We start from the raw sequence: 27883 nt of genomic DNA, 5'->3' as shown, positions 1-27883 counted from the left end.
ATAGTGGCCGGGTGGTGGGGGGCAGGGTGGCTCCCATTAACCCCTGGTACTTTTGTGACCCCAAGCTGCGCAGTGCGTTGCTGAAGACAGTTGACCACTATTTTCAAGATAATCAGGGTTCAGTTGAATCTGCGGTGTCCCTGTGGGAAGCTTTTAAGACTGTATTGAGAGGGGAGGCCCTTTCCTTGGTAGTGGCCGCCAAGCGGCGGAGAGACGCCGAGGTGACACAAGTAGAGGACGAGATAGCGGCTTTAGAAGTGGCCTTGGAAGAGGATGTTGCAACGGCCACACTGCATAATTTGAGCTTGAAGCAATTGGAATATAGGGACCTGGTGACGAACGCTGCCAAGACCCTCAATAGGGAGCAGCAGGGTCGATTGTACGATGTTGGTGATGAGGCCGGGAAATTGCTGGCGTGGTTGGATAAAAAAGAGCGTGTTAATCGCGTGGTGCCGGAGTTATCGACGGATGGGGGAGAGGTTGTCACTGACCCCGACGGTATAGTTCAGTGTTTCTCGGAATATTTTCGTACGGTATACACCTCGGTCTCGGATAGGCCGACTGAGGACTCGTGTGACCTTCTGCGTGACATCACTCTGCCCTGCCTTTCTGCCATTGATAGGGATGACCTCGATGGAGATATAACTGTAGACGAAGTGGCGTGTGCTATCCGTGCGCTGCGCTCCGGTAAGGCTTCAGGCCCAAATGGTTTTCCGATTGAGCTGTATAAGCTCCATCCGGATAAGTTGGCTCCTCACCTGCGCGCCATGTACGTGGAGGCGCGGGTGAATGTGTTTCTTCCGCTCGATCAACGGCTGGCGACGATTGTGGTAATACATAAAGACGGTAAGCCCCGGGACAAGTGTGGCTCCTACCGGCCGATATCACTTCTCAACGCCGAGCCGAAAATCCTTGCTAAGATCCTTGCTAACCGCCTGGTCCGGGTGCTTGGCGACTTGATCCACCCGGATCAGTCGGGCTTTATCCCGCACCGTAACACTGCACTGAATCTTAGACGCCTCCATGGAGTGATTGCTAGGACGGGCACGATGCGAGAGCCAGCTATTGTGGCGTCCCTCGATGCCACGATGGCCTTCGATACGGTGGAGTGGGCATACCTGTGGGCTATGCTAGCCAAGTTCGGCTTTGGGCCTGGATTTGTAGGCTGGGTGAGGTTGCTCTATGAGGGGCCTCTTGCTAGCGTCGTGGTGAACGGGCAGGCGTCGGCACCGTTCGAGCTCGGGAGAGGTACCCGGCAGGGCTGTCCCCTGTCGCCGTTGTTGTTCGCCCTTACTCTTGAACCACTGGCGGCGTGGATACGATGGCACCCGGATATAGGTGGGATTCGTTGGTCGCCTGACCACGAAGACCGTATTTCACTTTACGCCGACGATATTCTGCTATATCTCGCCTCGCCTAAGAAATCTCTGATAGTGGTCTGTGACATCTTGACTTCTTTCGGTAGGAACTCTGGTCTTGTCATTAATTGGGGTAAGTCATACTTGTACGTCCTGTGTGAGGATGTCCCGCCTGTCCCGCGCAACTGCTCGATCCAGATAGCCCAGCGGGGCTTTTTGTACTTGGGGATCTTTTTTCCACCGACCCCATTTTACGATACGAGAAGAACTTGCTCCCTCCCTTGGCACGTTTGCGGCGGGACGTGGCGGGCTGGCGGTGGTTGCCGCTTTCCCTCCTTGGCCGCGCCGCTCTGTTCAAAATGATGTCTCTCCCCCGTTTCCTCTATGCCCTGCAGAATACCCTTGACTTGATCCCGGCCAGCTACTTGTGAGGTCGAAAGCCACCAGCGCGCGCTATTGTGGGAAGGGCGTCCGCGTATAGCGATTGCTAAGTTGACGCTTCCGTGGTACGACGGTGGTATCGCGCTTCCAGACATTCGCCGTTATTACTGGGCCACCCAGTTGAGCGCGATTAACCATGGTGTATATGGTCCGGCGCTGAGCCCCGGCTTCGCCATGGACCGATGGTTGCTGCGTGGGGGTAATTACCACAGAGCGTTGTACTCGAAGTCGTCGGACTTAACCCTTACGGGGCCCACCAGGGTGGCCGTGCATGTATGGAAGGTGGCGACGGATTCACTGGGCTGGAAGGGTAAGCTTACCCTTGCCACCCCTCTGTTTGACTCCGATATTCTAGGAAAGCTTTGGCATACAAAAGGGTTTGTGAAGTGGGACCTGATCGGTATATCCAGGGTTGGAGACCTTTTGGTTAAGGGTAGGATAAAGTCATTCGAGGAGCTGCAGAAGGAATATGAGCTAGGGAACTCTGAGTTCTTCCGCTACGCTCAAGTGTGCCACGCCTTGCGGTCAGTCCTTGTAGAAGGGGAGAAGGTGCCTGAGTCCTCCCCGTTAGAGGACCGGATCCTGGATGGCCATATGCCAGAGAGTACGATCTCGCTCATTTATAAGAATCTTATTAATGTTCGGGCAGATCTTCTTCTAGGGTTGCGCGATCAATGGATCAGGGATGGCCTTGAACTGGATGATGAGGATTGGCAGTATGCAGTTTCTTCTCCCAAAGAGGTCGCGATCCCCGCGCGCCTGCGGCTGGTGCAGCTTAAAATACTCCATAGGGTCTACGTGACGGGGCCCAGGCTGGTTCATATGGGTTTCTCTGAGGAGGGCTTATGTAAGAGAGGCTGTGGTATGGTGGGCACCTTCCTACATATTATTTGGGAATGCGGTGCGATTATGGAGTTTTGGAGGCGAGTTCACGAGGTGATGGGGGAGGTGACGGGCATCGTCATGCAGCCTGAGGCGCGGTGTTGTCTCCTGAATGTTTGGGGTCCTACTGACCATGACGCGGCACAGACTCAGTGGGTGACCCTAGGGAATATGGTAGCCAAGCGCGACATCGCACGTCTGTGGGGCTCTAATAGGCCTCCTACATTGACAGCGTGGATGGAAAACGTGGATTGGAGCATGTTTAGGGAGAAGACAGTGTATTGTGCTCGAGGGCGCCCTCGGAAATGGCACTCTGTATGGGGGCGATGGAACCAGTACAGAGGGGGCATATGCCTGCCCCCAGACCCGGACCCGCCCGAGGAGCAGCTCTCCCCTTAGCCTTTTTTCCGGCTTTGAATTCCTTGCTGATATGTGTTTGTCCTCTTGAGTCCCTGATTTCCCCTCCTTTCCCTTACTATAAACCTGTGTCTGTTGGACGAAATGGGGCTCGCTCCCCCTGATGGGAACCCCTTTTGGTGCTTATAGTAATTATCGCCTTGCTTGTGTTTAGGTTTGGATTTGTGTTTATTTAAAACAGAACCTTTGACTTCCCTGTCAGTGAAATGTGGACGCTCGCATGTGTTGTGTTTCTAAAGCTGCCGTACCTCCGGGTTGTCGGCTGAATAGCTGTGTCACTGATTTACAAAATAAAGGTTTGGGGAAAAAAAAAAAAAAAAAAAAAAATAATTACCAATCACACAATATTTAATAAAAATTAATTATAAATACCAATAAATTTTATTTTTTAATTAATTACCTATTAATAATTAATTAACCAATTAATTTTCAATACCAAAAATTCATACATACAAATACCAATTAATAATTAATTATAAATTAATTATCAATATACAAAAATGATTTAAATACTTAATTATTTACAATTAAATTACTTCCCACCATATTCCCCTATAAACCCACAACCCACTACAAATAATAAATTAATACAATTAACATAAATATCAATTAAACAATTAATACAAATTAATTATCAATTAATACAAATTATTTACCAATTAATAATTAATCAACCAATTAATTTTCAATACCAATTAATAATTACTTAATAACAATTAAATTACTTCCCACACTATTCCCCTATCAAACCCACAACCCGCTACAGAAGTAAAACGCAAAATTAAATTAAAAATAATTCATAATTCCTAAAAATTATTATTTAATGTACTATAATTAAATTACTTCCCACCCTAATCCCCTATAAACCCACAACCCGCTACGGAATTAAATTACACAAAAATTAAATAACATAATTCATTACTTTAAAAATATTCAAACATACATTCCAAAATTAATACATACGTTTAACACATATACTAACACTTAAAACACTATAAAAAAAATCGATATTTTTAACAACTATATTATGACTGTCGATATTACTTACTTCTATATTATGTAAATCGATATTTCTTACCTGATTTTCGATATTCTTCACCACTATATTTTGGCAATTCGATATTCTGTCCATTCTATATTAAAAACTCGATATTCTGTCCAGTCGGTATTTTTTTTCTCGATATTATGACTGTTTACCAGTGATATACTATACATTGAAAAAGAAAAATATATTCAATAAATTAGTGGGGCCCATGTGTGGTACTCAAGGACAATATCCCTGAATCATACATGCAAAGTAGAGAATGCATCATGATACAAAGATGGTCTTTATGAAACTCTTTTCTGCTGCCAACTCATGCCACTCCATCCAAAACTGTCTTCTGCCAGCATACACTCTCTGCTGGTAAGCCTTTGTGGTATCAGAACACCATTCTCAGCCCTCCACGCACTGCTGCAAAAAGACACAACTTAAATTCCAAATTCTCCCATCACAGATCTTTATGGCATTCCTGAACTGCTTCATCAACATCAAAGGCTTTGTAAACTTGGAACAACTCTCTCACCTAATCCCCAACTCTCACAGGCCCTTTAACTAATCCCTTCCTCCAATCCATCCAATCTTGTAATAGATTACATTTGGGAGTTCCTTCCTCTGAACAGCTCTAATGGTATCTTCCCTGTAGTTTGAGTGGGTGACAACCTGTATGGCTTAATTCTTTCTAGCATTTATTTTTTTACAATCCAATCCACACACCTTTTCCAGTTGTATCCCTTCCTTGAGAGTGCCTTAATTCTTTCTAGCAGTTCTTTTTTTCTCCCTATTCAACCAAAACTCCTTTTCCAGTTGTAACCCATCCTTGAGGGTATAATTCGGTCTCTCCACCATTCCATTAGTCTCGGGATGATATAATGCTACTTTTTTTGTGTACTACACTGCAACTCTCCTCAAAGATTCTTTCTATCTCTGTGAACCTCGTGGGAGGAATGAGTGTTTTTAGTACCCTTGCAACGTGCCCAACACTCTCTCACCAGAAGCCCAAATTTCATATGAAGATCAGGACACCAAAATTGTATTTGCAACCTCCGTTTTGTCTTGACCACACCCAAAAATCCCTCATGCGTTAGCCTCATTACCCTCCTTCCTCAGTGGATTCGGTGGAGCCAATCTCGTACCTGTAAAAACTAAGCCCACCTTCTCAGCAAGTTCATTCCTCACCATCCAAAATGGCTTTATATCCATCCTCATCCAAGCCCTCACCTTTCACCTGTCCTTTAGAGCCCCAATCACCTATTGCATCTCTAGCCCCAGCATGTTCCTCTTCTGATCCTCCTCCCGGATCACACTGCTGGTGACAACACTCATGATGGCCAACCCACAGCACATTTCTGGATATCAGGTTTATAGAGTATTTTAAAAGTGTAATCTTGAAGCCAAATGACTCCCCTTCTAAGGGGAGACGATATCCACATCCAACCACCTTTTTTGCCTAGACAGTTTTTTTTAAGCAGCTTCTGGTCCTTTCCATAGAGAACTCAAAACTGTATTAATGCCCAAATGACTGCTAATGCATCTTTCTTGATCACTGAGTAATTCAACTCCACTTCTTTCACTGCTCTTTGTTTGAAGGTTACTGTCTGCTCCACAGTTTATCCCACTGATCAAAACTGCATCTAACCCCTTCAAACTGGCATTGGTGGTCACCCCGCACACTCTCCCAGGAACAAATGATTGTAAACTCTATGCTTTGCCCAAATATTTCTTGACCAATTGAAAATCATGGTCACAGTCATCAGTCCACATATATTCTATATTTGTTTCCCTACGTAACAAACAAAACAGCTGAGTTTTTGCCAATTTATTCACAAACCTGCTGTAAAGCTCTACTCTTCTGAGGAACAATAGCTGTTCTTCCTTGTTACTTGGTCCTTTCAGTTCTTGAAAGGTTTTTACTTTCTCCTTTCAGGGTAGTGATCCCTCAAATTATAGGCCGATCAGCCAGATGGATAACGCTCAAATATTTTTCGCAAATCAAAGAGAAACTCCATGATTGGGCCGATACAAATAAAATATTGTCCCCTATTCAGGCAGGTTTTAGAGCAAAGGCTAGCACAATTGATCAGATTTTCAGGTTTACAATTTTATTCTGGAAATATGTTTTAATACAAAATCAAAAGCTTTACATGGCTTTTATTGATTTAAGAGCTACGTTTGATCGTATCCCACGTCCAAACCACCCAACACCTCAGTTGCACTCCACATTTAGGCCCTCATTTGAAAGTCGGTCAGAGGCTTTGCGACGAGCATCTTCGGTTTCACTTTTGACCGCCGTATTACAGTGACGACAGCTGGTCATTCCAGTTGGCTTCCGACTGGCTCATGGAGCCTGTCAGCCAGTCGGAACTGGTATGAAATGCCTTAAGGACGGCGTTTCTGCTGTCGGGATAGCGATGTCGGTTTCCCACAGGCTTTCCATGTCGTACTTTCTGACATGAAAAACCTGTCGGAAGTGACTTTGAGTGCCCCTAGCAATGCCCCCTTGTAACAGTGGTTTCCGGATGGGGCCTGGGGGGCACGTGTGGTGCCCCCCTGTCAATATCTGCACCGAGTGGCAGGCACCGTATGGTGCCTGCCACATGGGGCAAGGATTAACAAAAACTCCCATAAATGGGAGCTTGTGCAGCAGCCGGTTTCCCACCCCACCACAAGCTCTCCTAGAGAAACGAGAGTGTGCGACTGCACCATGTGCGGTTGCATCATAATACTGCTGCCTGGACCGCCGAACAGAGGTCGGTCGGTCTGGATTCCGCAACAGTGTCATCCGCCTGACATCGTAATGAGGCCCTTAATGTGCACTCAACATTCCCCAATGAACCAATCACCTACTAGTAAGCAGCTTTATATAAATGTCTGTCTTTGAGAAGTACTATTTTGGACTTTATTTTTAATGATGAAATCAAAGTTAATAATGTTTTCTTGCACCATTTCTTGTTTTAGGGATTTTGTCTTCTGCTGGCCAGCCCCACTGCCTGCTGCCACCTATTCGAGGAGAAGAAGAAAGAGGGGCATGGGAATGCAGTCATGTTCAAGGGTAGGTATTGCATTTGTTCTGTTATGACATATGGCATTTATATGGTCTCCTTTCAAGAATATCCTGGAATGTACAACTGTGTCTTAGGTAGAATGCAATCATAGTTGTCACAGGTAAGTTTAAGGAAATAGGGCCTTCTTCAGAGTTTGGCGGTTGGGATACTCTGTCACAAACCTGGTGGATGTCCTGTCTGCCATATTACAAGTTAATATTTGCCTATGGCACTGAAATACAGTGGGCGGTATATTTGTCTTGTTTTGACGGTGTATCCAATATGCCAAACTCTAAATAAAGCCATTAATAATTCATCATTTATGGACTGTCACTTATGCTTGCACTCACTCAGCCATTCATCAACCCACTTACTTATTCTTGCATTCTCTTGCTCCTCGGCATCCATAATAAAACACACACACAAACTCCAAGATCATAGGAAAGATAAAGTGAAAGAGTAAAAGTAGATAAAATGTGGTGGTCATGTTTGCAATAAAAACATTAAGTAAACACTAAAAACATAGTAACGGGTGGCCATCCTACAATGGTATTGTGCTTGATGTTATGGATCTCTAGGGGTCTTGGGAAGCCAGGTCTGTACTGATCCCCTCGAATAATTAGTAACACATGAGGTTCGACTGGCTGAGTGAGGAATGGGGCGAGAGAGGAAGAAAAAGTGAGGAGGTGCAATGTCAGAGAGAGCAGGAAGGAGGAATCCTTTCAGGACGAGAACCCTCACTTACCGTTAGAGGGCATGCTTCATCATATGGGTTCCCTCCTCACACTGAGGTGTGGGCTACAACTCGCAGATGGGAGGAGCTGAGGTGTTTTATCTTAGATGAGCGATAGAAGAAGGTGAGTGGGGGGCAGAGTGCAAACAATTATAGTTAAGTGATGCTAAAATTGTCTCCACTAAATCTTAATTGAGTGGTCTCAGGGACAAAGGTTAAAAGAGAGGAATAGGGATTAAGCAAAATATGTCCCTGATAGAGGTCAACATGTTTCTGCCTTAAATCGGTCTGCTAGAGGGGTCGAGCAGCATTCATCAGAACCTAAAAAGTAGCAAGTCACTCTGCAAGTGTGTTAAAGAAAAATATTGAATATACTGGCCACCACAGGGACAGGGCGGTCAGGTTGTCAACAACCCTTGTGCTTCTAGGGGTTCGTCTGTCTATGAGTTGATGTGGAAAAAGTTTATTCCCTATGCTCTAGGTATGTCTCAAGTGCCCAGCTTACTAAGCGCGGTGCACAGCCAGCGGACGTCCCGGCGAGAGTCGGTGAGTGAGGGTTCTCGTGCTGAAAGGATTTCACCTTCGAGCTCTCTCTGACATTGCACCTCCTCCCTTTTTCTTCCTCTCTCTTCCCATTCCACACTCAGCCAGACATACCTTATGTGTAACTAATTGTGCTTAATGTATCATTATTTTACATTTCTAACATGACTGCCATATTTAGAAGCAGTGTGTTGCTCATCTTAAACTTGTAGCACAATAATACACTGAGCACAATATGATTTGAAGATAGACTTCTTGTCTTGCGAGTGACCCAGCAGCATGGCACGGGGAGCTGCCTGGCACTCTAATAAATTTAGTTTTTTACAAAAGTAAACTAGAAATTAAAAAGGAGAAGGAAAGAAAGAAAAGTGAAACTATAACAGAGGAAATGGAAAATAAGGTCTGGTTCCACTTATTTATTTTCATGCGGATGTGCAAATACGAAAGGCAAAATACCATCACTAACAGGGCAGTCGATTCAATGGATGATGTGGGCTGACCCATTGCAGCATGCTGCATAGGTCATGATCTGAAGAAGAATGTGAATGACACTTAGACAGACCAAATGCTTTAGAGGAGCGACCCAATCCCCTCTAAGCATGCAATGTATCTGCGTATATATTTTTTTAATTACAAGAGCCTGCCAAACCGCTAAAGCTGTCAGGTCAAACTTAAATACAGACAAAGCTAGATACTACTCATACAATTGCTAATACATACAAAATTATAGTTGGGGAAACAAAATTCTACCTGTCTGAAAAGGGTCTACCAAGGATTATCACAGTGCAAATCTTTTACCCCCAGATTTTCTAAACAACACCAAACCCTTGGCTACTTTGGTAACCTGTGGGATTCCATGTAACAAACTGTCTCCCTGCCTCCTTCGCCACAACTATTGCCTTTACCAAATATTTTTGGGAATAAACATGTCAGGCCTTCTGCCTCGTTGCAACTTTTCATAATAAATAGATTAGACTTATGGCATCTGACATAACTTTCTTCAATAAACGAATCCGGCCTATGACCTTTGTCATTGGCTTGTCACCCTAACAAACTCTCGCCTACCTTATTGAACATAACCTTTTCCACAAGGAGAGAAGCACAGTTCAAGTACTCTTTCTTTCAGCAAAACAACACACCTTCTGCCTAATCATTAGGTTGTGAAGCCTATCAGCATGTAGGGGTAGTCTAAGCCCTCCCTTGGGGCTGCCTCTAGAGCTTTCTTCTAGTAATTACATAAGGTCAGTCGACAGCTGCATTGTCAAGGCAGATCTAAACAAGCATTGGCATAGCCAATAGGTCTCGCCTTTGGGACCTTATAAGTGTTTAGCCAGAGTTATTGGCTTTGCCAATATCTTTAAGCTACGTTGTAGAGCATTGTGGCTGCTGTGCAGCATGTTGAAAAGCTATAATAAAAAAATGTTATAAGCATGTTTCTTTTCTTATATATAACCAAATAGACATTAAATACAACTGAATGACCCTATTAAAAAAAAGAATGAACATAAAAGAAATGTTTACGTTTTTTGTCCTTGCAATGCTGGCAACTTCTTGCCTGTTCTAATGCTTGCTTGTTATAGCTTTTTTTTGTTATGGGGGGTATATAAACAACGGGAGGGTGGAGTCTGGGAAATAGTACCCAAATTACAACACAAGCAGCAGATAGACACTACGGGAGAATCAGCAGATGCCTGATTCTGAGGGCAGACTCAGGTGGTGCTGAGTGATGTAGAGGTGATGCTGAGGTGGTGGTGTGCTTGTGTAGAAGTGATGCTCAGGTGATGCTGAGTATTATAGAGGTGGTGCTGAGTGATACTGTGGTGCTGAGTCATGCTGAGGTGGTGATGTTGCACTGGTGCTCAGGTGTTGCTCAGTTGGGGTTGTGCTGAGATGCTGCTGTGCTGATGCTGTGGTGGTGCTGTACTGATGCTAAAGTAGAGCTGCATTGGTGCTGAATTGCTGCTGAGTTGGAGCTGCGCTGGTGCTGAGGTGTAGCTGCACTGGTGCTGAGGTGGAACTGCGCTGTTGTTGAAGCGGAGCTGCGCTGGTGGTGTTACACTGATTCAGAGGTGGTGCTGTGTTGAGGCTGAGATGGTGCTGTGCTGAGGTGAGGTGGTGCTCAGGTGATGCTGAGGTAGTGGTGTTGTGCTGGTGCTCAGGTGGTGCTGAGTGATGCGGAGTTGGTGCTCTGCTGAGATGGGGTTGTGTGGTGCTCAGGTGGTGCTGCGCTGGTGCAGAGGTGGTGCTGCGCTGATGCTGAGTTGGTGCTGCGCAGGAGGTGATTCAGTGCTGATGCTGTGGTTGTGCTATGCTGAGGTGGCGCTGTGCTGATGCTGATGTGATGCTGTGTTGATGTTGTGCTGATGTAGTGTTCACTGATGCCGAGTGATCATGAGGTGGTGCTGAGTGATGCTGAGGTGGTGCTCAGTGATGATGTGCTGGTGAACAGGTGGTGCTGTGCTGGTGGTGCTGGGTTAGTGCTGCACTGTGCTGAGGTGTTCTTGCACTGGTGCTGAGGTGGTGTTGACTGATGCTGTAGTTGTGTTGAGTGATGATGTGCTGGTGCTGAGTCATGCTGAGGTGGTGGTGCTGCACTCGGTACTCAGGTGGTGCTAAACTGGTGCTCAGGTGGTGCTGAGTGATGCTCTACTGATGCTAAGGTGGTACTCCACAGTGGGGCTGCGTTGCTGCTGAGATTTTGTTGAGGTGGGACTGCGCTGGTGCTGAGGTGGGGCTGGGCTGGTGGTGGTGCACTAATGTGGAGGTGGTGCTGTGCTGATGTTGAGGTGGTGCTGTACTGGTGCAGAGGTGGTGCTGCACTGGTGCTGCACTGCTGGTGGTTGTACTATGCTGATGCTCAGACCGTTCTGTGCTGATGCTGAGGTGGTACTCAGGTAGTGCTGATGCTGAAATTGTGCTGCACTGATGCTGAGGTGGTGCTGCGCTGATGCTTAGGTGATGCTGCACTTGTGCTGAGAGATACTGAGGTGGTGCTGAGGTGGTAGTGTCCTTATGTGGAGGTGGTGCTGGGTGATGCTCAGGTGGTGCTGTGCTGGTGCTCAGGTGGTGCTGAGTGATGTCAAGTTGGTGCTGCGCTGTTGCTGAGGTAATGCTACAGTGGTGCTGAGGTGGTGCTGCGCTGGTGCTGAGATGGTGCTGTTCTGATGCTGTGGTGGGCCTGCACTAGTGCTGAGTTGGTGCTTTGCTGTTGGTGGTGCACTGATGCTAAGTTTGTGCTATGCTAATACTGAATTGGTGCCAAGTTGCTGCTGAGGTGGTGCGCTGGTGCTGAGTTGGTGCTGCACTGGTTTTGAGAGCGTTCTGCGCTGATGTTGAGTTGGTGATGTGCTACTGGTGCACTGATGCAGAGGTGGTGCTGAGGAGATGCTGCACCAGTGCTGAGGGTGTGCTGAATGATGCTGTGTTGGTGCTGAGTCATGCTGAGTCCTACTGAGGTGGTGGTCATGCAAGATCCTGAGGTGATGCTGCTCTGATGCTCAGGTGGTGCTGCACAGGTGCTGAGTTTCTATTGAGTTTGGCCTGCTCTCTTGCTGAGGTGGGGCTGCATTCGTGGTGCTGCACTGGTGCAGAGGTGGTGCTGCACTGGCGGTGGTGCATTGATGAGGTGGTGCTGTGCTGATGCTGTGGTGGTGCTGACATGGTGCTGAGTGATGCTGAGATAGTGGTGCTGTGCTGGGGCTCAGGTGGTGCTGAGTGAGGCTGAATTGGTGCTGTGCTGAAAAGCTGCTACGCTGATGCTAAAGTAGTGCTGCACTGATGCTGAGGTGGTGCTGCGTTGGTGCTGAATTGCTGAGGTGGGGTTGCGCTGGTGCTGAGGTGCGACTGCACAGCTGCTGAGGTGGGGCTGCGCTATTGTTGCTGTACTGATGTTGAGGTGATGCTGTGCTGGTGTTGAGGTGGTGCTGCACTGGTGCTGAGATGGTACTCCACTGGTGGTGGCGCACTGATGAAGAGGTGGTGCTGTGCTGATGCTGAGAAAGTGCTGTGATCTCCTGATGCTGAGGTGGTGCTGTGCGGATACTAAGGTGGTGCTGTCATGGTGCTATGCTGCTGCTGAGGTGGTGCTGTGCTTCTGCTGAGATGGTGTTGTGCTGATGTTGAGGTGGTGAAGCTTTAAGTTGCACGCTTTCAAGTTTTGATGCTTTCTTGTAGGTTTCAATTGTTGGTGAAATAAACCAATATCAAGGGATGCCTCCTCGTGTTCTCCAAATGTGTTCATTTAGCTTGAAGACTGCTACTACCCTAAACATTATTGCAGACCAAGAGGAAAACGCCCCCTCACTGGGCCACTTTAATATTTGATAATATCTAAAGAGAGGAACAGTAGTTATTGTACATGCATATGGATGGACCTTATCTGCCCTAACATCATGTTGAGTGGCAGCGAGGAGTGGTATGAGCTCTAGAAAGAGATCCAGTAGGTTTGGAGATAGCAGTGAGTGGACCCAGGAGAGGTTTGGGAAGAGGAGGAGTCAGATCAGGAGACTGGAAGCAGTGTGCAGCCATCAATAGGGGTCTTGGGAGACCAGACAGAGGGCTTAGTATAACAGCTATGGACGAGGGACACTAAAAGGTGGCTATTTAGAGCTGCGGGACCCTTGCACCTAGCTAGAAAGAGGGGAGCACTAAGCTTGGACCCACTGGCGTAATGAAATTTGAGGGGGCCTCCCTGCAAGACACGTGGAGGGGCCCCCTCCGGGCTCAATCAGGAGCTCTGCAGCCAGAGTAGACTACTATCATGGTCGAAGGGAACTTTTAGGACACAGGGCCACAGATGATCTGATTAAAGAAAAAAATGGCAGAACACAAAGGGGTGGATGGGTGAGTAACTAATTAATTACGTGTGGTGATGCTGTACCACTGTGCATTTATATTCCAGTCCATCTGGCGTTGCAGACTGTGTTACTTTGGGCAATACCACAACCAGGGTCGAAAACAGGGTGTTTCATTCATCAGCAAAAATATAGAACTCTTCAAAATTCCAGTTTAGGCAAACTGTATTTATTTAGCTTTTTTTGTTTGATATAAAGGTGGTTATGCTCTGGTGGGGATGCTGGAATATAGTTGTGAAATTGACTGATCCAGAAACTCTCCTCTTTATTGTTCTTTTATTGCTAATATAACTGAAATATGAATTTCAGGATTTACATTATATGCAAATGTACAGTGTAAGGGAATGCCTCTTTTTGTATCATTCACACCCCCCCCCCACACACACACACACATTTTGGACTGATGCTGATGATTTATTTACTTGGAAGCGCACTGGGCACTGCTGACCAGGCCCCCAGTTGCATGTGCTCTGCCCCTCAAATATATGTACAATTGGCTAATGCCCGATTGGTAAGTCCCTATTATACAGTATTTGGAGTACCCAGGGCCTGTTAGTTAAATGTCACTAGGTGACTGCATTACCCATTGTGCGACCACTGCAGTAGCAGAGTTAAAAAATAACTCTAGGCCTACCACTGCAGCCTAGTCAGGTAGCTTTTAAACTGCCAGTGTGGCTTGGCAAATCATCCTTTTTGCTAAGCCTGAAACCTTCCTTTTTAATATTTAGGCGTCACCTCTAACGTATTTCTTAAATGCCCATAGGGCAGATTATATGATATTAAAAAGGACATCTTTATTTTGTTTTTCATGTCCTGACAGTGAAAACTCACCATTGTCATTTCCGCTGTAGCAAGTCTGGCATTTCCATTGACTAACATAGGGCTACACTTTCACATCTGCAGAGTGCCAACTTCTGTTTGGGAACACCAAAAATGCTACTTCGAGGTATCAAATTAATAATTAAGTCCCAAATTTTGCCAATGTTGAGTCTAAAATACCTATTAATGTAAGCCTGACTGTAGCAAGTCGCCACCTTTTGCCAAAAGGTTTCTGCTAGCCGTTTCTGATTAACTCCAGCAGCTGTTACCTGAGACAGCATACAGCCTAGTTCCAGGAAGTGTGAATGGGTAGCAGAACAAGAGAACAAAGGGCTGCTGAGTGGGGGGGGAGTGTGATCTCTCCTGACAGGATGGCCAGAGGGCTGAGCCCTGCAAATGGTCAAGCTTCAAAGGGTCAGACACCCAACAGGCAAATGTGAGTCACACTTCAGCCTGCCCTCGCCTTTGTTCAAGTAGACAGGCTGGAATCTTCCACAAAGTTTAAAAACCTGTTGCAGAACCAGGTTTCCAGGAGAAATTGCTTATTATACTAGACACGCCTCAGTGGTGTGCCCACAGCTCATGTTATGTTAATTCATTTTCTAAAGTGCTCAAATACCCAGAGGTGTTTTGGCGCTAGCGTTAAAAGCAGAGAAGGAGAAGAAAAAGACACAGGAGCTACATATTGTTAAAAAGCCAGGTTTTCAGAAGTTTCCTAAATGCTTATAAGTTAAGTACTCCCTTGATGTGCAGCGGAAGCTCATTCCAAGCCTTTGTGGCTCCCAGCACGAAGCTCCTGCCTCCCCAAACCGCTCACTTGAACCTGGGGACAACTGCGAATTTGGTAGTGGCCGATTGTAGGATCCTGCCTGGGGTGTACTAATAGAAACTGTATTGTAGGAAGTCAGGACCAAGATCATAAAGCGCTTTGTACGCAATGCAGAGAGCTTTAAAAGTAATCCTCTGTCTGATGGGGAGCTAGTGTAAATTTATAATGGAATTAGACACTAAATGGTTTTTCAGAATCTTTAAGAGTGATGTGACAAGTGTTTTCTGAAAGTGCGCTGGGATGTACGGTAGTTTCTTTTTTTATTATCCTTAGTGTGAGAAAGGCAGAGGAGGTCACTGTATTAACTTGTTCTGCGTAGCTCAGTTTGTCATTGATCAGAACTCCAAGGTTATGGGTCTCTCTGACAGGTGTCGGTAAAGGGCCCATTTCCTGCGGCCAGGAGATCGGGTCCAGAAGGAGGTTTGGGCTCCAAACAGTATCCTGTCCATCCAAGTGTCGACTGCCTGCATGCAGTCACAAAATCTGGATCTTGTGCTTTTATCGTCGTTGGCCAGAGAGATGATAATTTGGGTGTTGTCTGCATAGGAATTCAGGGAGAAGCCAAAGGTTTGGATAAAGTCAGCCAGGGGTGTGATGTAGACATTAAAAAGTGTTGGACTAAGCAGGGCCCCTGAGGGACCTCTCAAGGGAGAGTGAAAGGCTATGAAGTGAATTCACCCAACCGAACAGACTCTTCTCGACCAAGGAGGAAGAATTTCAGCAGATCCCAGGCTGAGTCGGTGACCCTGAACTTAGCTAATTAATCCAGCAGCAGCCCATGATTGACAGTGTCAAAGGCTGAGGAGAGATCAAGCAGGATGAGGGCTGCCCTTCCACCTTGATCTAGCTCCCATCTGATCCCCTCGGTAGCCTTGATCAGTGCCGTCCCTGTGCTATGGTCGCTACGGAAGTCAAATTGAGTAGCGTCCAAAAGGTTGTTTGATTGGATGTGCTTAACTAGTTGGGTGTTCATGATTTTTTCAGCGATCTTCGCTGGCAAAAGTAAACAGGGAATGGGGCAATAGTTGTAAGGGTCCCTGGGATCCAGGGTAGCTTTTTTTTTAAGAGTGGCAGCACAGAGGCTTTCTTCCAAATTGATGGTAACAGACCAGATTTGAACATGAGGTGAAAAATGGCTGTGAGCTTAGAGGCAATAGTCTCTGCCCTCTGAAGGTGGCTAAGCTAGCAGCAAGGATCCTGGGTGGGAGCCTGAGGACGTGGATCTGAGTAGATTGGTGACTTCCTCTGAGGAGGGTGTGACAAACTCATTTTTTTTGTTTAAATCTGTTTTTATTGACTTTTAGGTTACATGTCCATGAAAGGCAATATACTCTTATCCATGCATTGGATCACTTATCAATAGTGGAAACATACTTTTGGTACATGAAGTTTGAGCAGTTCAAGTGTACATAGGGTGCCTGTTGCACCAGAATGTATGTGAGTCCAGTATTCAGCTCATTCCATGAATGATATAGGTTACAGTTCAGTGATAGCATGGGTCCATTAGTCCAACGTGTAAAGTCTTTCAGATGGATCAGTGTGGACTTCTGAACAGATGTCGTGTAATTAAAACAGTCAAAACCAACAACCACAACATAGACCGGTGCTAGTGCAAGTATCCCACTCCCCACCACCCCTCTGCTCCCCCAACAACGCGCCACATCACATCATTCTGGCTGTTACTTCCCAACATTGGTGTCAGCTGTGCTCACCTTTGGTGTCTATTTGAATATTCATATACATGGAACACTACGGCCGCACACGGACATGGCCCACGGCACCTACTCTGGGCCTGCATCCCTTCCCTCGGGTTGTCCCCCTGAGCATACTTCCTCAGTTTGCTGAAGTGCCTGGAGCAGTCCCTCCCACTGAGTAGCTATGGGCTCCTTCCTCAATCCCAGTGTCTCCTCCTGTCGGATGGCAGTTCCCTCTGCCCTAGCCCATGGGGAGAGCGAGTGCCTCCATGCTTGCGTAGGAGGTGGGTCTTGCACTTTCCACCTCTTGGTGAGAAGTCGCTTGGCGACCCCTAGCCCCAGGTCGAGGAACCGGGATGTTACTTTTGTGGCCGGGGCTCTACGGAAATGGTGCAGCAGGTAAACAGTCCAGTCAAAGGGTATGTCGTGACCTGTGTTTACGCGTTGTAACTCGCTGATTGTGTGCCAATGTGTGTGTAATCTGTGGCAACTCCACAGCACATGGACTAGACAAGCCCCGGGTTCGGCACATCTAGTGCACACTGCATCCGTGTGCTGGAAATACCTATTGATCGTCTCAGGTGTAAGGTATGCCCTATGCACAATGAACAATTGTATTTGTCGGAACCTCATATTTCTGGGTATGCGCACTGGACTCTTCAATACCTGTTCCCATTCCCTGTCCTCTGGTTGTCTTCCCGGGTCTAGTTCCCGTTTGCGTCAAAGGGCTTCTAGGGTAATCGCAGCATGCGTACGTAGTGACGCCGCGAACCAACGGACCAGGTGTCTGCCTCGCCCCATAACGTGAAGGTATTGTATGGTAAGGTGCTGGCTGGGTTCTGTGGACATGTCACCCCATTTAGCGGTCAGGGTCGTAATCAGTGAGTGGTGTATTAGGAATTGCCCCGGTGGTAATCTCTCATCTTTGACCAGGGAGTCATACGGGATAAGTGTGCCATCACGATATAGATCTCTCAGGGTCTGTATGTCAGTGTCTCGCCAGCACGTGAGTGCAAGAGAGGTGAGCACCCTCGTCCCGTTAGGGAAGCCTTCCAGAGGTATTGCCGGTGCGTAGGGGACCAAAGCTCTGGTGATGAATAGGCTCCTGCGATAGCATTTGTACGCCACCGCCAGAAGGAGCGGAGTCGGCTTTGCAGGCTTGGTGGCTGGGTGGAAGAGTGTGAGTATCTGTTCTAGGCAGCGTGAGGGTAGTGTAGATGCCGTATCTTCCCGACCCTTATCCGCAAGCCAGCAGTCTATCCATTGCAGCTGTGCAGCTAAATAGTAGTGCTCGAAGCAAGGCGCAGCCTGTCCCCCCTGGTCCGTGGGGAGGTATAGCTTCGCTAGTGTCATCCTGTGTTGGCTGCTCCCCCAGATGAGGTCCCTGAGCAGAGAGTGTGGCAAAGAATGCCACGGGGACATATAAAGGCAAGTTAGCAAAGTAATACTGTACCCTGGGGAGAATCACCATTTTGGATAGTGCTACCCTGCCAGTGACCGTTAGCGGCAGTGTGCTCCTGAAGCGTACTTGCAACTTGATGGCCATGAAGGCACTTCCCAGGTTACCATCAAAAAGGTCTGCCAGTTGACGGTATATCTGGATTCCCAGGTATCGGAATGTGTCCCCTCTCCACTGTACCCTTGTACCGTTAAGGGTGTATCCTGGATCTTGCCTCCCCTCCCCGAACGCATAAAGACAGGACTTGCTGGCATTCACCCGGAGTCCCGAAATGGCGGCAAAGTTTTGTGAAGTGCGGGCCAACTGGGCCAGAATATCGTCTGTCTATCACGTATACCAACAGGTCGTCTGCATATAACGACACTTGGTGTACTGCATCTCCTAGGGGTATGCCATCCCCTAATGTTGCGCATAAGGCCGCCGCTAGGGGCTCAATCGCCAACGCGATCAGGAGTGGCGATAGTGGGCACCCCTGTCTGGTACCCCTGCATATTGGTATGACGTCAGATATATATGGACCCAGCCTTACCCGAACTGTGGGGTTCTTGTATTAGAGGCCCACCATTTGCAGAAATCCCAGTCCCAGATCGTATTGTTGCAACAATGCCGACAAGTACCTCCACTCCAAGCAATCAAATGCTTTTTCCAGGTCCAACATTAGGCAACCCGCTCTTGGCCACTCCCGTACACTGTCTGTGGCTACTCTGGAAAACCTCCTCAGGTTCAGCGACGTGCTCCGCTTGGGCACAAATCCATTTTGGTCCCTGTGGATCAGGTCGGGAACCACTAACGGCCTATAAGATCCCAAGGCTGAGGGATCCCGGTCTGGTTCAAGCAGAGACACTAGGTACGCCTCGCGCATTGAGGGGGGTAGCGTGCCTTTCTTCAACGCTGTTGTGTAAAGTGTGTGTAAGTGTGGCACCAGATACTCCTGGTAAGCCTTGTAGAATTCGGTAGGCAGGCCATCCGGACCCGGTGTTTTCCCAGATGCCATGGATGAGACTGCCTCCCCTATCTCCTCCAGGGTGAAGGGGCAGTTGAGTGTCTCCTGATGTGTTTCTGAGGCTATGGGTAACTGGGTCTGCTCGAGGAACCTCACCAGTTCTTGGCCTAAGCAGCAGACTCTTGATTGATACAGTTGTGTATAGTGATCTACCATGACCCTGTGAATCTCCCGTTGTGTATACACTAGGTCTCCCTCTGGTGTGCGCATAGCTTCAATCGGAGCTCGGTTACTCTCTTGTTTTAATAGCCAGGCGAGCAGGTGGCCCGCCCTATATGCTGTGGCGTGTGTGCGGGCTGTGTGAGCTGCATAGTTATGACACCGCAAGCGCTCCAGAAGTTCCGCATGTTGTGTCCTAAGGGTTTCTAGACGGTTCGAGTGTCTGCCCCCTCCTTCCCCCTTGCGTTCATACTATAGCAATTGGGATTTAAGGCGGGTGATTGATTTCGCTAGCTGCTTCTGTATGTTCCATGTGGCTCCTAAACAGTGACCCCTAATGTGTTGTTTTGAGGGCATCCCATTCCACCAACGCATTACTCGCTGTACCTTCGTTGAGATCAAAATATGTAAGGATAGCTGTCCCTAGTGAGGAGCGGAATTTGGAGTCTTCCAGCGCAGTGGGTTGGAGACGCCATGTGGGTGTAGGGGGCCGATCAGCTTCCCAGCTGAGCTGAAACCACAGGGGGTTATGATCGGAGTGTGTCCGCCCTAGATACTCCGACTAATGGTAGCAAAGACTGGGACCCTATCTATTCACACATGTAGGTCATGCATCGCCGAGTAATAGGAGTAAATACGTTAGTAATGATGCCTGATCAACATTCGGAGCATAAATGGAGGCCAGCAATATGGATTGATCATTGAGTGTTCCATGTACTAGAGTGTACCTACCTTCAGGGCCTATTACCATGTCTGTGCTAACGAACGGGACACCCCCTCTCACCCAGATGCATGTGACCCTAGCATGGGCCAAATACACAGTACCATACACTCTCGAACGCTTGCGTAGTCTTTCTAATTCCGACTGTGTCATGTGCGTTTCTTGTAATAGGGCGATTCTGGCCGAGTGTCTCTGGAGATAGGCAAATATGGAGTATTGCCGTGTGGGAGTGTGGATGCCGAGTATGTTCCATGTGAGTTTGTGAACTCGTGTCATTGCTAGAGTGTGTAGTCGTCTGGGAAGCCAGGGGTGGGGTATGTCTTGGTGAGCGCGGAACTTGGTCGAGTGTGAGTGCACCGGTCTGATGTAACAATAACAATGTGTGAACTGTGAACAACATAACGTCCGGGGCGAACTTTGCGAGTTTCTGTGACCATGCATAGGTAGAAACTAGTTCAATGTGTGGCCTGATGGGGTGCGTGCGCAAGTAACATTCTACTGTGGCTGTCCCCTCCTTACCCTACGTGTGTGGTGTGCCGCTGAGAAGTTCCACCAGTTTAGCCTGCGGGGTGTGATGAGGTCACTATTTTGGCCGTAGCCGATACACCCAACATGGCCACCGAGGCGGCCACAACCGGAAGAGATAACAGCGGTCCAGCGGGGGCGGCGCCGACCGCCGGAAGCATAAACACGGAAGACGAGGAGAGTCGTCGAGCTGGAGGCAAACGCCAATGTACGGACGAGACGCCGAGCCCAGAGGAAGAGAAGACCGCGACGGAAGCGCCATCCTCGAGCAAGGACGCCCTGCAGGAAGCGCTGGAAGGAGACCACGCTGAGAAAAGAACCACGGGGATGGGGGACGCCCTCCCCTTAAAGGCGAAAGAGACCGGTCCTCCACCAGAAGAGAAGGAGGCGGGTTCTCCCCTTACCACGGCCCCGGAGGGTCGTGGAGCCAGGCAAGTGGCCTTTACTCCCTCCTTTTTACTTAAGAAGTGGTGGGCGGGTCGGAGGGCCACCACTAACGAAGCACCATAAAAGACCCTCACCCTAGGCACAGCACAGCTAGGGACACTGGTGGCGGTGTGCACAACCCTACCCCCTTTGTATGCCAATATACAAGTGACTAAAAGCCCCTTTATTTCTTTGTCTTTTCCCTTATTTTGTCCTGATTGATTTCTCGGAGCTGCTTTACCTCGGTTGCCACAGTCCAGGACCAAGAAGTGAAGGCAGAGACGACCGACCCTCAAACACAGAAGGACATTTCTATTCTTTCTTAGCCTCCACGCTACTGGCTGTTTTTGTTTGTTTCTCCAACCCAGAACTTTATTAGTCGCTGACAATAAAACTAAGAAAAGCAATTCGCAAAATAGTCCTACCGCCCCTATTTTATCCAGCAGGGACAAAAGGGTAGGGAAGGGACCGACCCAGCAAGGCGACATTCTTACACGGGGCTAGTAAGGTTCAGGTTAAGATTTAAGTATCGTCGTGTGTATGTTAACTGTCTGCGAGGAAACCCATGAGATGTCTAGCTATAAGCTGATTGGTTCCTAGGTAATGTCTAACACGCATGTACAGTCAATAGCACTGCTGACCCCCCCCCCGAACATTATGAATAGAAACATATTAACAAACAATGGGCTACTTGTGTGGGCGGTCCACCACAGAGTTCAGCACAATAGTGTTGTATTGTATTGTATTGTATTTGGTTCTTATTAAGCGCATCTGTCACCCCAAGGGTATCCTGGCGCTGAGACCCCATTTAAACCATCGGAAGAATGTTTACATTGCCCTAGGGAACAGATAGGTCTTAAGGTCCCTTTTGAAGGAAGTCAGATCTTGCTTACCCCTCAGCACTAGCGGAAGGGAATTCCATAATGAGGCGGCTGTGTGGCTAAAAGCTCGGCCACCTATCCTGACTCTAGTGATCCTTGGGATCCGCACCAGAAACGCCGATGAGGATCTCAAAGGCCGGGCAGCTTGGTACCAGGAAAACAGGCCCTGGAGTGGGATTGGTCCAAGTCCATGCAACGCCTTAAATACAAGACATGCCGCCTTAAACGCGATCCTCTGTTGTATCGGCAGCCAATGTAGATCAGCTAGAGCTGCAGAGGAGGAAGCAGAGCGTGGGCGCGATAAAGCCAGTTTCGCCGCCATGTTCTGGATCCTCTGCAACCTAAGGATCAGTTTTTTAGGAGCTCCTAGGAGCAATGCGTTGCAGTAGTCTAATCTACTGAGTATAATACTCCGCACCACCTCTGCTCTAAAACCTTGGGGGAGAATAGGCAAAATTTTGCGTAGGGCACGGAGCAGGCCCATACAAGTCGCTGCGGTCTTATTAACTGAACCATCCAACTGTAGGTCCGGTTCGAATACCACTCCTAAATTACGGGCCGATTTAGCTCCTGCCACAGAGCCAGGAATGGAAGGTGGCCAAAAATCATCAGGCAGCGCCCGGGGGAGGCGATCAGGAGAGCAATGGAGAACCTCTGTTTTGGCCCCATTAAACTGGAGTGAGTTGGTTCGCAGCCATTCAGCTGTGGCCGACATGCAGCGATGAAAGGTGTCTTTCGAAACCGACTCACTACCCTCAAATGAAAAAATCAGTTGAGTGTCATCGGCATAATTGATGACTGATATGCCGAATGACTTAATCAGTGCTATAAGGGGTCGAAGATATAAATTAAACAGGATCGGGCTAATCGCCGACCCTTGAGGAACTCCCTGATTCACCTGTCGAGTGGCTGATTGAAAAGGTGGTAAAGCCACTGCTTGCTGTCTGTCACTGAGATAGGACGTTAACCAATCTAAAGCTAGATTGGTTACACCCGCACTATGGAGACGCTCCAAGAGAACCGCATGGTCAACCGTGTCAAACGCGGCCGACATGTCCAGCAGTACCAGGAAGACTGACCTGCCCCTGTCGACACGCGTTCGCAGATCATCTAACACGGTGACCAATGCGGTCTCAGTGCCATGTGCCGGCCTAAAGCCATACTGAGCTATATCCAGGCAGGAGTTTAATTCCAGATAGTTGGACAAGGCTTTTGTGACCCATCTCTCAAGGACCTTTATTACAAAAGGTAGAAGCGAGATGGGCCTATAATTAGCTGGACAAGATGGATCTAAGGAAGCCTTTTTTAATAGTGGAGTTACTATTGCCACTTTCCAGCTAACTGGAACTGTCGCCGTCATCAGTGACTGACAGCAGATGGAGTAAAGTGGAGGGAACAGCTCATCCTGAAATGCCTTCCAGATCTTATGAGGCATTGGATCCAGTGGTGAGCCCGAGGACACTCCATTGGCCAATGAATCAAACTCCTCCGATGTAGGAATGGGAAAGCAAGGTAAACAAAAAGTATCTACCTTGTTGTTATCCCGGAGCGATACAGAGTAGCGAAGAGGTTCCAGTGAAGGAGGTAACGGTGACCCCAGTTGTCCGGGCACTGAGAGTCCATTCAAGATTGTTCTTATTTTCTCCTCAAATGCAGCGGCCAAAGAATCGCACAGATCCTGAGAGGCCGGAATGGCGGGAGCTGTACAGGACGGATTAGATAAATTGTTGACCAGCTTGAACAGGGTTTGCGATTTATTTGTGGCCCTATCCAAGGTATCTTCTAAGAACTTTGCCTTAGCACTTCTCAGCTGATTCTTATATACCTGTAAGGCCACTCTGTACGCTACCCTGTCCAACTCCTTGTATCCTTTCCTCCAAGTACGCTCAGCCTGTTTGCAGCGGATCTTATGCTGTCTCAGATCGTCATTAAACCAGGCATTAGTCGCTCTAGGTCTCTCCCTCACCCTCCGCAGAGGAACCAATTCGTCTAGGGATGTCGAGATTTGCTGACAGAGTGCAGTGTAGCTCTTATCTACACTGTCCTCCACCTGAAAACCCCTAGGCAGTAGAATAGGGCGAGTTGGCTCTCTAAGCAGTCGGGCCCATTGGCGCTTAAATTTAAAGCCACTTGTGTTAGTTTATTTTAACGGCCCAGGTAGACCAATGGACATATTGATCAGAAAATGATCTGTCCAATCCTGCTCCAAGATCTCTTTCACCACCACCACCTCCGGCTCAGCAAAGATCAAATCTAACACGTGTCCCTTAACGTGCGTGGGTGATGAAATCAGCTGTGTAAGTTGAATATTACCGCACGATTGGCAGAGCTCTCTATAGGCCAGGTCTTGAGGGCCGGACGGCCAGAGGTTAAAGTCTCCCAGTATTAAAACTTTAGCATGGGAGTTTGAAAGATCGTAGATTAAATCAACCAATGGCTGAAGAGAGGTTGTGGTCGAGGAGGGAGGCCTATAACATAGCAACCCTGTAATCAACGAGCCACCCTGGGACATAATGGAGAAGCCCATAAGCTCAAACCCCATTACTTCCCTAACTGCTAGCTCCACCAGGGAAATCGAATCTTTAAAGATGTAGCCTACTCCACCTCCCCTACCGGAGGTACGAGGTACATGTCTGATCAGATAGCCCGGTGGGCAAGCCCAACCGAGTTCCAATCCACTGTCCGCCGTGGTCCATGTTTCCGTTACAAATAGTATATCCAATTGTAAGGATTCCAATAGCAGGGCTATCTCGGCATGGTGCTTCACAAGAGAGCGAATGTTCAGTAGACCGCAGGAAAGATTTTTGGCCGCAGAAGGACACAGTCGATGTTGAGCCACGTCCCCCGTGCGGTACGGTAAATTGTTGACATCCTCATGGTTTTCGACCAGATGAGTGGCCAGAGGCGCCCCTGATGCGTCCGGGACGCGAACGGGCGCAAACGGGCTTACCTCTGGCGCACCTCCGGCGCAACTACGGCGCGACCGCTGCGCGCATCCGCTGCGCGCCTGCTTTCCCATACCTATTAATAGTATTACCCGGCGCGGGCTTCCGGCTGCTAGAGCCTCTAGCCCCACCCAAAATGGCGCTGCGAATATCCAAGCCTCAGCCCTACCCAAGATGGCGGACGAAGCACGAAGCACCCCGACCCCACTGACTGAGTCCCACAAAATGCGGGTGAAGGCACAATTTAAGGTGCAGGTGAGCCTAATCTAAAACCCCCGCTTGCTGTCCCCACAGATGCTAGATGAAATAACAAATATCGCAAGAGCAGCAGCAGCGCGATATAATAAAGCGCAATTTAAAAATACACAGCGTACGCCAGCTAAAATGCTGTCAGGCAGAACACGATGGTAGAAGTCTAAGGAGAGTTGAAAGAGAGCGATTTAAATAAGCTCTCCAATGCGCGGGCTTCCGGCTGCTAGAGCCTCTAGCCCCACCCAAAATGGCGCTGCGAATATCCAAGCCTCAGCCCTACCCAAGATGGCGGACGAAGCACCCCGACCCCACTGACTGAGTCCCGCAAAATGCGGGTGAAGGCACAATTTAAGGTGCAGGTGAGCCTAATCTAAAACCCCCGCTTGCTGTCCCCACAGATGCTAGATGAAATAACAAATATCGCAAGAGCAGCAGCAGCGCGATATAATAAAGCGCAATTTAAAAATACACAGCGTACGCCAGCTAAAATGCTGTCAGGCAGAACACGATGGTAGAAGTTCTCATCCTAGGATGCCATCAGCAGTCTGCGGAGTGACCACCGGCAGGCAGAGGTCGTCAGAAATTTCAGTTGATGGTGATGATGAGCCGCTCGCCACCACCGTGTGTTGCACGAAGGATTCCAGGCGATCTTTAGCGCTCTGGGTGCCAAGTGTTGTGACCGCTTCTAGTACATTTTGATGCTCCATTCGCATTTTCTCCCGGCTTGGGGCTACTGTCCTTGATGCTGCCCCTCGTGATCCCCTTCGCCGACCGCGCCGTCTGTTCCTCTTGCCTGTTGAGGTGTCTTCATCTGGATCTGTCGGCCCCATTCACGTCCACAGCCCCGACTCTTCGAGCCAGTCCCATGCCTCCGCAGGAGAGTCAAAGAAGCGGGCTTTACCCTTCACAACCACTCGCAGCCTGGCAGGAAACAACAGTGAGTATGGTAACTCTAGCTCCCTGAGCTGGCGGTTCACCGCCATATAGTTGTTTCTGCGGTGTTGCACAAGAGCGGTGTAGTTGGGGAAAAGCATGACGCGGCTGCCACTTACTGTGAGGCTGTCTAGTTTCCGGGTCTCTCATAGCACCGCATCCCTGTCTCTGTAGTTGAGGAGTTTGAACAGGAATGGGCGCGGTCTGGCTCCCTGCTGAGACCTCTGTGTTGGCACCCGATCCGCTCTTTCCACTGCAAACTGTTTCGACAGTGTTCCCTGTGGCATAAGGTCACGCAGCCAGTTCTCAATATACTGTTCTGGGTTCCTACCCTCCGCTCCTACTGGCAATCCCACAGCACGAATATTGTTGCAACGAGAACGTTCTTCCGCATCCTCCGCTCTTTCCTCCAGTGCATGTAAATGATCCATCATATCTTGCAGCGCAGCAGCGTGACTGTGAGTGACCAGCTGGAGTTCCTTGAGCGTTTGACCTTGGGCGGTAACGTTGGCAGCTAGTTTGCGGTGGTCCACATGTAGGAGCGTGAAGTCTGAGGTAACTTTATCAATCTGGTTTTCCAGGGATGTCCTGTTATGATCTAATGCGGCTCCAATTTTCTCCACTGCTGCAAGGATAGAGTCCATTTTGGCCGACAGTGCTGTGGACGTCGGCTCCACCTCACTCTCGTCTCTCAAACGTGAAGGATCTAGGTTCCCAGCACGCAGCCGCCCTTGCTGCATCTTGGCATGCATACGGCCCATCACAAGTTGTTGAGCCGTGGACATTCGCAGCCAGCAGCCAGCAGCTAGTGCGTAAACAGTATGACTGCGTTAGGAGCTCTGGATATAGGTCGACTGTCTCCAGGCATGTGTTTCTCAAACAATGTATTCAGACTGAGGCACTAATCACGGTCCCATCATGTAAGGCTTCTATTTTACCGGTCTCGTGGCCGCTTTGAGATCTGGTCCTCCAACAGGTGACAGCCGGTAGCGACTCCCAGCACCAGGTCCCTACTCATGGTGGCCTTCCACAAAATGCGTTGGTTGTAGAGTGTTCACTTCCCCATTAACTTTTTCCAGTGGAGGGACCTATCTTCTCCTAGCTAGCTCGTTGTGTGATGTAAGACCGTTGGCTTCCGGCAGTTGTGGGCGCTTCCAGAGCGTCGGCCGTGTCTCTCGTCACTGAGGTGTCTGATAGATCTGTTACTGTGTGTTTAGGGTCTGGTGTCTGTTGGGGACTGTGAGGAACTCATCCGGTGAGGAGGGCCGCCCACGCTCTTCACCGGGTATACTGCTACAGTGCTCTGATCCGCAAGTGTCCAGCGGCCCGCGGGCCTCGCATCACCGCACTTCTGTGTCACAGGCGGCCCCGCCGGATGGTGCACCTCCTACGGCAGCGTAGCAGTTGTGTCCACTTCCCGCACAGGGTTTCAAGCTTCCCGCGGGGTTTCGCGAACTGCCGCACATAGCAGCCACTTTTCTGGATTCTACCATATCAGATGCTCGGACTATTCAGACTCACGTTAGACGTTGGCTCAACTGTTGGACTCTTGCTCCGTCTTTCCTTATGAAGTGATTACAGAAAGGAGAGATCCATCACATGATTATCTGACTAATGACATAGGATTGCGTCATCTGCGGAGTCCCGATCATACAGACACTTTGTGTGTTCTACCTGCGAACGTTCCTCCCAGGCCAATGACGCCACCTGGTGGACGAAAACACTGAAACAAATCTTCTCGCAGCAAGTTTTAACTCATATCCAGTGTTATTCCTTATCTATCTTTTCTGTTTAGGCACCCTTATCAGCCCTACCACTCCGCTTGTTCCTTTGCGCTTATGAACAGCTTTGTCTGGCCATTAACGTCCTTTTGGCCCCATGGACTTTGGATATGAATGTACCTTCACGCTCTGAAGAAGGTGATACC

General features: G+C 48.5%; 1 protein-coding gene across 1 annotated transcript in view; it reads left to right on the top strand.

Moving 5' to 3' along the window:
* Positions 1–27883, top strand: part of LOC146867920 (protein-arginine deiminase type-3-like) — a 406190-nt gene that overhangs the window by 337640 nt on the left and 40667 nt on the right. Inside the window, exon 13 of the mRNA XM_085608648.1 lies at positions 7096–7189. Coding sequence (XP_085464774.1) covers positions 7096–7189 — 94 coding nt within the window. The remainder of the gene's footprint in view (positions 1–7095; positions 7190–27883) is intronic.

This window comes from Triturus cristatus, chromosome 1_2, assembly GCF_964204655.1.
Source record: "Triturus cristatus chromosome 1_2, aTriCri1.1, whole genome shotgun sequence".
Taxonomy (NCBI): domain Eukaryota; kingdom Metazoa; phylum Chordata; class Amphibia; order Caudata; family Salamandridae; genus Triturus; species Triturus cristatus.
This window is presented reverse-complemented; position numbering and strand designations above follow the sequence as displayed.